The sequence below is a fragment of the Stegostoma tigrinum genome, chromosome 28 (genome assembly GCF_030684315.1).
Source record: "Stegostoma tigrinum isolate sSteTig4 chromosome 28, sSteTig4.hap1, whole genome shotgun sequence".
NCBI classification, from domain to species: Eukaryota; Metazoa; Chordata; class Chondrichthyes; order Orectolobiformes; family Stegostomatidae; genus Stegostoma; species Stegostoma tigrinum.
The window spans coordinates 17,534,794-17,547,609 of NC_081381.1; the positions used below are offsets into that span (position 1 = coordinate 17,534,794).

The following is a 12,816-nucleotide window of genomic DNA, read 5'->3' on the forward strand; positions in this document are numbered from 1 at the left end:
TCCTCAGGAGGCTTGTTGTTAACTTTAGTTTGATAATTTTCCTGTGAAGTGCATTGAGACATTTCATTACATTAGAGGTGTTATATGAAAGCTCATAGGCTGTTTTTGTTTGGTGTAAGGATTAGGACTTGTACGCACGGGAGCTTCATTTACAACCAGATACAGGTTGAAGGTCCTTACTTTCCAGTTAGCTGTTACTAATTTATCTCAAATTGGTTTGGGGGTGCCCTCTGCATTGTTGGGTACAAGACAAAGGAAGTATTTATTGACATGAATTGGCACAGAGTTCTCAAATATCCCTCCAAACATTACAGAATAACAGCATGAAGTAAGGAGATATCACCCTTTCACTGTATAATGACCTATTCTAAAACAGAGGCAGATAAATTATCCTTTATACCAGTTTAGAGCAGACACCAGCACTGCGGAAATAGGTATATCTTAAATAGGAACACTTGCGTTTTTCAAAAACCAAGATCATAGATGAAAGATGAGAGATAATGGGAACTGCAGATGCTGGAGAATTCCAAGATAATAAAATGTGAGGCTGGATGAACACAGCAGGCCAAGCAGCATCTCAGGAGCACAAAAGCTGACGTTTCGGGCCTAGACCCTCAGAGATCTCTGATGAAGGGTCTAGGCCCGAAACGTCAGCTTTTGTGCTCCTGAGATGCTGCTTGGCCTGCTGTGTTCATCCAGCCTCACATTTTATTATCATAGATGAAAGATTTGTTGATTAAAATTGAGGAACTAACCAGCGTGATCTAAATGAAAGGCAGAAAGAGGGGCTAAATCGTCTCCTCCTGCTTTTACGTTCCTGATTAAATTAGTTTATGTACTTACTGCAGGACCAACATGACCGTCTTCTGGTTCTCTTCCCAACTACACTACTCATTCTGTCTGAAGAAGACCATACCTTACATCACAAGGTAAACATTGTTCATGACAGGTACAATTATCAATTATTTTCCTGAACATAGAAGGTGTTTTCCAATTGTCTATGAGATCCCTGATTGGGGTTGTTAACCTGGGCCAATCAGGGAGCCCTGGCTGACAGATATAAACAGGTGATTCAAAGAGTCTCCTCAGTCCAGGGATTTGCTCTGAGCATGCTAGTCAGAGCCCATGTACTGTGTGTGAATAGTTAAAAGGTGACTTGGTGACAGGATCCCCACCTCCTTGGAGTTATTCCACCTGAAAAGCCAATATTTATATGACCTCAAAATCTAAATGAGTTGTTTCTCTTCTGCTGTGTGAACTTCAAGTACTTTAAACTCTGCATCTATTTCCCTAAATCTTCACTTGTTCCCACAGCTTGAGGGCATTTAAAAATCAGACTGGTGACAATTTGATTGCAAAATTGTCCAATCTCCCTCTTAATTTTCTAAACTTGGTGCCATTCTGTATCTCAAATCTTCGAATATCTCAAAATGCATCTGAGGGATAGACAGAAGAGGGAGACAGAGTGTAAAATCTTTGTCTCAGAGATAGCAGGAACTGCAGATGCTGGAGAGTCTGTGATAACAAGGTGTGGAGCTGGATGAACACAACAGGCCAAGCAGCATTAGAGGAGCCAGAAGGCTGACGTTTCAGGCCGAGACCCTTCTTCAGAAGTAAGATTTCTTCAGATTTTCTGAAGCAGGGTCTAGGCCTGAAATGTCAGCCTTCCTGTTTCTCTGATGCTTGCTGCATTCATCCAACTCCACACCTTGTTTTCTCGTAAAATCTTTGTCTGGTGTTTTGTAGTTTGTTAGAAATATAGAGAGAGAGAGAGAGAGAGAGAGAGTAAGCTGATTTGGTGAATCGTGGGGAAGGTTGAGTGATTGGCTCCCAGCTTAGTGGTTCACAATGGTAGGAGAATTCTGTGCTGTGGAATGCTCCTCCTGCAATATGTGGGAAACCAGAGGCAGTTTGAATCTCCTCGGTGACTGTGTATGCAGGAAGTGCGTTCAGCTGCAGCTCTTGATTGGCCATGGATGGGCTATCCATGATCCTGAAGAAGTTGTGGATAGCACATTTAGCAAGCTGGTCAGACCCCAAGTAAGGGCTACACGGGCAGAAAAGTACTGGTTGACCACCAAGAAGACTAGCAGTGCAGGAGCTGCCTCAGGTCAAGCCTTCCCAGACAGATATACCATGTTGGTGCTATTAGAGGGAATGGCCTCTCAGGGGAAAGCAGCAAGAGCTAAGCTTGTGGCACCATGATTGACTCTGCTGCACAGCAGGGAAGTATAGACACTGAGAGAGCTTCAGTAATAGGGCATTCAGTTGTAAGGGGAGCTGACAGGCATTTCCGCAACAGTAAACAGGAGCTCATCCCCTCCCCCCACTGCATCCCAAAACCAGCCCAGCCTGTCTCTGCCTCCCTAACCTGTTTTTCCTCTCACCCATCCCTTCCTCCCACCTCAAGCCGCACCTCCATTTCCTTCCTACCTACCACCTCATCCCGCCTCATTGACCTGTCCGTCTTCCCTGGACTGACCTATCCCCTCCCTACCTCCCCATCTATACTCTCCTCTCCACCTATCTTCTTTTCTCTCCATCTTCGGTCCGCCACCCTCTCTCTATCCCCCTCTCTGATGAAGGGTCTAGGCCCGAAATGTCAGCTTTTGTGCTCCTGAGATGCTGCTTGGCCTGCTGTGTTCATCCAGCCTCACACTTTATTATCTTGGATGATAAGTTGCCTCCATGATGGCAGAGTCAGGGATGTCTCAGAGTATCTGCAGGGCATTCTGAAGGGGGTGGGTTGTAGACCCAGCAGTCATAGTCCATGTTGGTACTGATGAAATGGGTTAAAAAGGAAATGCGGCCGTGCAGTTCGAATTTAGAGAGGTGGGTAGTAGATTAAAGAAGAAGACTGCTAAGGTTGTAATGGCTGGGCTATTTCCAATGCCATGTGCTACTGAGTGTAGGAATAGGAGGATAGGTCAGGTGAACACTTGGCCAAAAGGATGGCATAGGAGAGACGGCTTTAGATTTTTGGATTATTGGGATTCTTTCTGGGCCGGGTGAGACCTATTCAAGCCGGAAGTGTTGCACCTGAACCAGAATATTCCAATATCCTTGTTGGGATGTTTACTCATGCTGTGGGGGATTTCTTAAACTGAGCTGGCAGGGAATTGGGGCACAGAGTAGATGTGAAGTCAGGAGCAAGGTCCTATCAGATCTAGAAGGAATGCCAGGACAATCCTGTAGACACTTGGGGATCTGGAAAGCTAAGTTGTATCTATTTTAATGCAAGTAGCCTGGCTGGTTAGGTGGCTTATCTTAGAGCATTGATCAGTGTGTGGGAGTGTTATGTTATTGCACTCACTGAGACATGGTTAAAGGAAGCATTGGACTCAACATTCTGGCAACTCAACATTCCAGAGGATAGATGTTTCAGGCAGGATGGGATGTGAAGGAAGTAAGCGATGTGAGGGCATTGCATTGTTGATAAAGGAAGCCATCACTCCGGGATTGAGGGAGGACATCATAGAAATAAGGCCATCGGGATAGAACTTTCAAACTAAAAAAGGAACAATTGCCTTGCTGGGATTATTCTTCAGTCCTCCCAACAGCCAGACAGGGATAGAGGAGCAGATATGTAGACAAATGTGCCTGCAAGAAGCATGGATTAGTGAATGTTGATATGACAATGCACAACGTAATACACAGAATGCTTCGTGTGGGCAAAATGAAACTAGGACTTCACTGTTTGGGGTGGCACTGTGGCTCAGCGGTTAGCACTGCTGCCTCAAAGCATTAGGGACCTGGTTTGGTTCCACCTTCGGGTGCCTGTGCATATTCCCCCCGTGTCTGCGTGGGGTTGCTCCAGTTTCCTCACACCATCCAAAGGTTAGGTGGATTAGCAGTGCTAAATTGCCCGTAATGTCTAGGGATGTATGTTTCCTGGTTTAGCTGTAGGAAATGCAGAGAATGTGTCGGTGGGGTGTGGGGTGTGGGGTGACACTGGGTCTGGGTGGGTTGCTGTTCAGAGGTTTGGTGTGGGTTGAATGACCTGTTCCCACACTGTAGGGGCTCTGTGTATAAATGAGCAGCATAACACAGAGGGCAGATATTTTCTCAATCAATCTGTGCAGAGATTTTACAACCTATCTCCGGAGCAGTTGGGACTTGAGCCTATGTTTGCTTATGTTCTGACGTAGTGATACTATGATTGTGCCACAAAACCCCTCAGCACAGGGGTGTATAATTTGTCTTTTTGTTATGTTTGCTGACAGGGGGAGCTTCCACTTAATGCCATAACGATATTTGAACAGGATGAATTTGACAGCGATTCAAATACACTCCTGATAGAAGGTGGGTTCAAAGCAAGCACCCATCACAATATACATTTGTATAGCACCTTTTAAATAGCAAACTATTTCAAAATGGCATGCAGAAGCATTATCAAACAAAATTTGATGGCTAGCCACATAATTATTAGCTAAGATAACCAAATGCTTGATTGAGGGACTACTTTTTAAGGCTCTTAAAGATGATGAGAGGCGCAGATTGAATTCCAGAGCTAGGAGCCGACGTGCCTACAGGTTCCCCTGCCATTGATGGAGAAGCAAAAATTGGAGAGGCCAGAGTTGGTGAAGTATGGACATTTCAGACGGATGTGTGAAACTCAGGAGGATGTGACAGAAATAGGAATGGGGCAGAGCACTGGAAGGATTTGAAAACAAGGACAAGAATTCGACACAAAGCCAATTACTCAAATTCAAAAACAGAAGGTTCTGGATAAACTCGGCAAGTCTAGCAATATTGTGGAGAGAGAAAACAGAGTTGACATTTTGATCCCAGTGACCCAACTTCAGAACTAGACATGAAACGTTAACTCTGTTTTCTCTCCACAGATGCTGCAGGACCTGCTGAGATTTTCCAGCAGTTCTTGTTTTTGTTTCTGATTCCCAGAATCCGCAGTTCTTCGTTTTACAATTATTCCAATTATTGTTTTGTTATTGATAAAAGAACTGGACATGAGTCTTGTGCAAACAAAAGGAGTGGGACTGTGACGATCTTGAGGTTTGTGTTGGTGCGTGGGTCTCGAGATTTGCAAGCAGGTATGAGAGGGACAAAGACTGCTGTAAAAAGACACATGTATTAATCTTCGTTTATATCCCACCCAGGCCATTTCCTAAGAGAAGTTCTCTGATTCTGAGTGAATAAGTCTCTTGATCCACACTTTTCAAACTTTATAGATCAGATCTCCCACCCAATCCTGTGCCTGTCCTAACAGGACTAACGTATATCAGAGAGTAATTGCCAGTCCCATGCTGAACCCATCAATCAGTTAACAGCCCTGTGGGAGATTTTGTACAGATTATCACAAATTAATTAACTTTTCTGTATTTGCTGTTATATTTCAGGTAAAATGATCAACCAAATCATAGTGTTGTCACAGAATAGAACAGCTCACAAGAAATTGATACATCACCTGAATGCTGCAGGGGTCACAATTCAAAAAGCTCCCCATGTCAATAAAGGACGTGATTACAAACATTCTCCACAGTGCAGAGATCAGGTAGATGCTGTTTACAACACATTCAGACATTTGTACCATTTGACAGTGGGAAAGACTGCGAAACAATTTTTTAACATTAAAGACTTCCATCTTTTTGTGCAATTGAGTAGTGGATATGAATTTGTTTATTTTTGCATTTCCCTATGTTATTGTAAAGCCTTATTTTCCTAACGGTATTCATTATTTGCTCGGAGCTTTGGTCCATTAGTGTCAGAGAATGTTGATGCATTCGGGTAAAATTCCTTTCTCCATAATTTTAACTAAAGACTTTAGCCCATTTTTAACACCTGGGTGGGACCTGCAGTCAAATAGCAGATAGATTAACATCATGCCCGTGCATTAATCGTATTCCTAATTTACCATTTCAGTGTTGTTGCTTTTCATTGCGAATGGTTGGCACCTCCCTTGCTATTTCATGTAAATTGTATCATTTGCCTTAAGTGAAAGTTGTTTGGTCTTGCATTGAGCTCCAACTTTCTATTGCATGATTCAACTTTTTTGGATAATTCAATCTTTTCTGTGGGTTGAATTTTGTCTTTGAAAGATTCAGTGCAAACTATATATGCTACATGAGATAGTGGAGCCGATTACAGATGGGACTGGACATTAGTCATGCTCACAAAGGCAGTTTTATGTGCCCACAATCTAACCCCAACCATGGACAAAATCTGTTGTTTTACTCCTTCATGGGATGTGGGCGTCGCTGGCCAGGCAGGATTTATTGCCCATCCCTAATTACCCAGAGACCAGTTAAGAGTCAGCCACATTGCTGTGGGCCTGGAGTCACATGAAGGCCAGGCCAGATAAGGATGGCAGTTCCCTTCCCTAAAAGACAATAATGAACCAGATGTTTTTTTCTGACAATCTATAATGGATTCATGGTCATCTTAGACTCTTAATTTCAGATTTCCTTTTTGTTTTTGTCTTCTTGACGCTTTGCGATTAAAACCTACATTAATTATAGTTTGCAGACAAGATCAGTCCTTCATTGGAAGCTCACGGGCATGTCAACAGCCCGACGACAGTGTATGGAGTATTCACATTTCCCCAGAAACCAGTCGAGATGATTTCAATGTCGGAAGACTTGCCCACGCTTGTTACTACAAATGTGATGGATCCAATCACCTCTCCTGATTACGCAGAGCCTTACACACCTCCTCCAATGAGGCTCTCAATACCAGCTGAACCGTCAATGCTTAATTCAGTAAGTGATATTTTGTTCAATAAAATGTTACAATACTACCTTACAATTCTGCATATATATTACCGAATTCTTTTATTTAATTTAAAGTCATTGTGAGGAAGAAAAGAAAATGAGATTTGCAGGGGCTACAGCAATTTATTACCACTCTTGGAAGCAAATTGAAGTGATGGAAATGTAAAGAATTATTTCCATGTTTCTGGTCTGTTCATAATGTAGGCTGGCATAGGATGGAATGCATTGCCTGGGAGGACAGTAAATGTGCAAAGTCTCACACTCTTTCAAACGTACATGGACGTGCACTTGAAATGTTATAACTTTCAAGGCTTTGGGCCAAGTGCTGGAAAATGAGATTAGTGCAGATAGGTCAGCACAGACTCGATAGGCTGAGGGGCCTCCTCTGTATGACTCTGTGACATGTAACTTGCATGTTGCAAGATCCACGTTCAATAGTGATATCAAACCACTTGGTGTTTCCTTTTGATAGTTTTGGTTGAAGAAGGGTTGCTGACCAAGATGTTGGGAGATCTCCTCACACTTCAAATGTGGCATGAGATGTTTTCACTTCTATCTGAACGAAAGTGGAAACAGATCGAACACTGGTTAAACTTCTTATCTGAGAGCTGGCATAACTAATAATGCAGCCATTGGAAAGTAGTTATTGACTTTAGCAAAATGGTTATACAAATGCATAATAACTCTCCTAATCAGTGTTAAGAGAGCTGTTGCAGCCTAGTTCCCAACTGCACTACAGAATTCCCGAATTTCCTCATCTCTTAACACTGATTGGCATTGTCATTGGACTTTAGGACTAGTGGGGTTCAGAGAACTCTCACTGCATACTGTCCAAATTCCTCGTGTTTCTCATCACATGATGCTGGTTGGCATTCTCATCATGACCTTTCCTTTTATACATCCATGGAATGCAGACATCACTGGCTGCCCCGCATTTACTGCCCACCTCTAGTTGCCCTTGAGAAGATGATGGTGAGTTGCCTGTGTACCACCTTTATCAAGGTGAGCTTGATCCAGTGACCGAAAGCCCTCCTCTGACCCCCGAACTGCTCAAATCTTCCAGCGTACATTGAAATTAAAATCATTGAATGAAGGCTGTCCTGCACACACTCCACTTGCATTGCGTTTGCTTCATGGTACGTGTTGTTAACTGTTATATCAGAGAATGATATGTCAAATATGTGGCTTTTGGATGTTCAGGTGTTTCAGTTGTAGTAACAGCCTGTTTTGATTTCAGTCTGCATATAAGCACAACTCTTCGCCCCTGCCAATCCGTACAAACAGTATGAGACTCTCAGAACGGAATGCTCTTGCCTTATCCCAGCCTCCAGCTTTGACTTCGGAAAATTCGCTTATTGCTGAACATTGTTTGTCCACGGGCTATGCAGATCCTTTTCCAGGTTGGAAAATGCGGCCAGCGGGTTCTGGAGGCAGATCCTCCCATCAAAATGTAAGTAGAGAGGTTGAATTTGCATATTTGCAAATATTCCAGTGACTGATAGCATAGAATTATTTGGTCAACTGCACTGAATCAGGCCATTCGGCCCACCTAGACTATACTGAATATGAATACGATTCTGCTTCATCCAATGTTATCAGTTATGCCTCTGTTCCTTTCTCCCTTATTGAAGTGTGGAATCTGATTTTTCCAAACTGGCTGCCTGGAACAGCAACTAGGTTATTACCACTACTCTGTGGAATCTCTGATTAGTCATTACATTTTCTTGTTTCTATATATGTTGCTCGCCCTTAATTGCATCCAAACTGTTCGCCTCAAGTACTGCATGTGACAGCAGAATCCCTATTATTTCCTGATAATCAGCCAGACGTTTAGTTTTGACATTCCTTCAAACTGTACGGTTTCCTTTACGTGTTACAGTTGTCTTCATTTTCCTTCTCAGGCTTTTGCAATCTAGTTGTAAGAGCAAAGTTTTCCAAATGTCAATTCTTTGTCTAGTTACAGGGAAGAGGGGAATCAATCAAATTCGGTAATACCAGAGTTTGCCAATGTATTTAAGAGAAGTTATTTTGTTGTTCAGTCTCAGCAAATTTCTCGTTTATTGAGTTTAGTGCAACAACAGTTGATAGCTCATCAACAGGGACCGGTTTGTATCAGTTGGCTGGACAGTTGGCCTGTGACGCCAACAGCTATGGCTTCTACTGAATTCTCATCATCAGCTGATGAAGGAACCTCCTTCTCAACCTCTCCCCATGCCTGAGCTATGGTGACCCTGAGGTTAAACCACCATCAGTTGTCTGTCTCTAATAAAAGAGCAACCCTATGGTCTGGTAAGACTATAGCAATGCAACAATGGCTCCTCAGTCCTTTGCCTCTTTGATTCTCAATTTATCCCGTTTCCCTTTATTGATGTAAATAACCTTGTATCTAATTTTTTAAAAAATAAGTTAAATTGTGCGCTGCAATAGAGACTGGCCACTTAAATCCCATTAGGTCTGGGGTTCCCGTATTTTAATGCAGCCTGAGGTTTCAGACTGGCTTAACAACCAATCCCCGGGACCATCCTTTCTGTTTAGCTATGACAATACCATTAAAAGTACTCAACTGCTTCATAAACTAAATCTCCCAGGGATTGTCATCAAATCTTCAAATTTTTAAATTTGTTTCACGGTTGCATGGAAGTGCGTTTTTTTTATTGTCCATCCCTAATTTCCCTTGAACAGAGATGCAGATAAGGACAGTAATGATTCACTGGGCTACCAATCCAGAAAGCCAGATTAATGTTCAGTGGACATGAGTTCAAACCTTATCATGGCGCATGGGAAAAGTTGAATTGGATAAAATCTGGAATTAAAAGTTAGCTTAATAGTGGCCGAAACCTGCTGCTCTTTAACTGGCCTCTGGGCAACTTGGAATGTGCAATAAATGCTGGCCTAGCCAGTGATACCCATATCGCATGAAAGGATTAAGAAAGAAACTTCCCATTGTCTAGCCACATGCTCTAAGGTTCTCTTTAACAATGTCAGTGCACTTGAACAGGATTTAAATGGATTAACATGTTGTGATTTTTCAAAATCTCCCATTTACCAAACTGTGACAGAGTGCAGCCCACATTATTTGTGTGTTTGTGTCTGTGAATGCGCGTTATATACATACCTGGTTTTGGAAAGTTTTGATAAACTTTGAAAAATAAAAAATTGTTTTCAACAGTTGATCTGACTTTATTACTGTGTTTTTAATTTGGTCAAAAGCACCTAGGGGTTTGTTGCAGTGAAATATTGTAACCTGCTTGCTGAGTGAGCTGACATAAATCTTCTTTTCTGCTTATTTTAGATGGCCGATAGTAAAGGTTCATCAAAAAAACTGCAATCGAGAAACTTCAGGATGTCAGGAACCAATATTTCTGGTTCATCTCCTGTTTCGTTGACGCCTGGCAGCATTACAATCGACTGTTCACCTAGTGATGAAAGTTTGAACAACGCTCTGTCTCCAACTTACGCTGTACCTTACATTCCATTTAGGTTACGACCAGCCCCTCCTGCAAAGCCTCTTTGGCTCAGAGAGGTAAGCAATACTTGGCCAATACTAAAGTAGAACTCGGTCAAATATACAAATGCTCAGTTCCCTAAGATTGGAATCAGTAAACATCAAAACAGTTGCATGTGTCTGGAAATATATTGATCTTAAGAATATTTACTTGCTTTGAAACTAGTTCTGCTATTGGAGATTGGAGTGCCACTGTGCAGTACTAATTACTAAGCACATTAATATGCCCTATTACTTTGAGTTAAATGGATTCAAACTTTCTTAAAATAACAAATCTGTGAATGCAAGCATATATCTAATCATTTTATTTCACAGGGCAATCAAGCATTTTGACTCAGTTAGAGGCAATCATGCTGTAATGTTCGGAGTCAGAAGTCGCATAGCACCAGGTTACAGTGCAACAGGTTTATCTGAAATCACAAGCTTTCGGAGCACTGTTCCACCTGATAAAGGAGCAGTGCTCAGAAAGCTAGTGATTTCAAATAAATCTGTTGGACTGTAACAAAAAAAAAGTTGCTAAAAAGCTCAGCAGGTTTGGCGGCACCTGTGAAGGGAAATAAAACAGTTACCTTTCGGGCCCAGTGACCCTTCCTCAGAACTGGACTGTGATCTGGTGTTATGTGACTTCTGAATTTGCCCACCCCAGCCCAACACCAGCACCTCCATGTAATATTCCGAGGTTGTAGTTCAAGTCCCAACTCTTGGTGCATCTTAGCCAGGTGAACACTTCAGTGAGCGCCCAAGAGAATTGAGGACAGTGCTTAGCTGTGACACTTGCAACAATCTGCCTATCCTCCATAATAACAAAGTGTGAAGCTGGATGAACACAGCAGGCCAAGCAGCATCTCAGGAGCACAAAAGCTGATGTTTTGGGCCTAGACCCTTCATCAGAGAGGCTCTCTGATGAAGGGTCTAGGCTCGAAATGTCAGCTTTTGTGCTCCTGAGATGCTGCTTGGCCTGCTGTGTTCATCCAGCCCCACACTTTGTTATCTTGGATTCTCCAGCATCTGCAGTTCCCACGATCACTGCCTATCCTCCACCTCTGTTAGGAAAGGCAGTCGAGAGGCTGAGCTGCTCTCCAAGGTATCACAGCTTCCTTGCAAAGGGCATAACGGAGAATTGGAAAAATCAAAATGACCAAAATCCTGGCGTGGTGAGGATTTCACTCGAGTCAATGCCAAAACAGACAAAAACAAATGTAAAGATCAACCTTCTCAATGGTATCAACTGAGAAGGTTGCATGGTTTGGGATAGGGCGAGCTTTCAAAAGGCCGACAACAGGGCAATTTTATTTCCATTCTTTAGCAGATGCGCCAGGATTCATGTGATAGGCGATGCGTTTACTCTCAGTGACAACGTTTCTTTGAAATAAACATTTATAATTTTGGTGCAGTTTGCAAAATCCTTGTGACAAATGGAGCATTCATAATTCCATTGCCTTTCAGGCCGTGTCCAGGCACAAGTCCTCACCATTACCAGATGGAAGGGCAGATCAGAATGCACCTCTTCGAAAGACTCTTACATTGTCACAGCCTCCAGCCAGATCCAGCAGCAGTTTCAGAAAGAATCTTTGTCCATTCCAACCCAGTCACCACAGCGACCCTTTGTCACCTCTATACGCTGAACCTTTCACAGCTGCCAAGAAGCAGTTAGCCCCATCTTCTGCTTCAGGAGTAAGTACATATCAAATGCACACATATTTCTCATCAAAGAAACAGAGAATGCTGGAAAGGCTCAGCAGGCCAGGCAGCATCTGCGGGCAGAGGGAAAATCACAGGGCTCACATTTCAGGGCCGGCTTTTGATGAATGATCGTTGAGCTGAAAGATTGGGCTGAATTTTTCTTGGGGTCAGGGTGGAGGAGGGGGAGCGGGAAACAAGAATGTATTGCTTTCCTTCTTAATGCCCCCTCACTCCTTACCAAACCCCACAGACTGCACTGTGCTCCCTGCCAGTTGCACTCCCTGTAGAGTTGGCACCTGGATGAACACATCTTCACAAAGAGGTGTCATGGACACCAGAAAAAGTGCTTCCAGTTTTTTTTGGAACAGGACGGGCCAGCATACTTCGGGATGGGTAAAAGTGGTGAGGAAAATGGGGTTTTTGTATACCAGGCGAGGAGCTAACCTACCTCCTGACAATTTTGTTGAAAACACAGCCTTTGATGTTTTGTCCAACTTCCGTTGTATTATAAGCACACACATTGACACCTTCTCAACCTCACGCCTCGCCTGAAGTGAGCTTAAACTTAGCACCAGTCATCCCTCTCTAATGAGAAAGCAGCCCAAGGGTCACATGATGGATAGAACACACAGATATACACATATACTTAGGGACTGCTGGAGAAGCTCAGCAGGTGTGGCAGCATCTGTGGAGAGAGAAACAGGGTAACTGTTTCGAGAACACTAAAGAGCAATCATGCCAGATTCAAAAAGTTAACTCTGTTTCTCTCTCTCCACAGATGCTGCCACACCTGCTGAGTTTTTCTAGCATTCTCCCTGTGCTTGCTTCAGATTTCCAGTATCCATAGTATGTTATTTTGGGGCAGCACGGTGCCTCGGTGGCTAGTGCTGCTGTCTCAGT

At 43.1% G+C, this 12,816-nt stretch overlaps 1 protein-coding gene across 3 annotated transcripts in view; it reads left to right on the top strand.

Annotated features, from left to right (window-relative positions):
* Nucleotides 1-12,816, top strand: part of plekhn1 (pleckstrin homology domain containing, family N member 1) — a 96,908-nt gene that overhangs the window by 28,137 nt on the left and 55,955 nt on the right. For all 3 annotated transcript variants that reach the window (XM_048561668.2, XM_048561669.2, XM_048561671.1), the window contains exons 8-14: nt 849-929; nt 4,224-4,302; nt 5,358-5,512; nt 6,477-6,716; nt 7,966-8,178; nt 10,021-10,251; nt 11,680-11,907. In XM_048561668.2, coding sequence (XP_048417625.2) covers nt 849-929; nt 4,224-4,302; nt 5,358-5,512; nt 6,477-6,716; nt 7,966-8,178; nt 10,021-10,251; nt 11,680-11,907 — 1,227 coding nt within the window. The remainder of the gene's footprint in view (nt 1-848; nt 930-4,223; nt 4,303-5,357; nt 5,513-6,476; nt 6,717-7,965; nt 8,179-10,020; nt 10,252-11,679; nt 11,908-12,816) is intronic.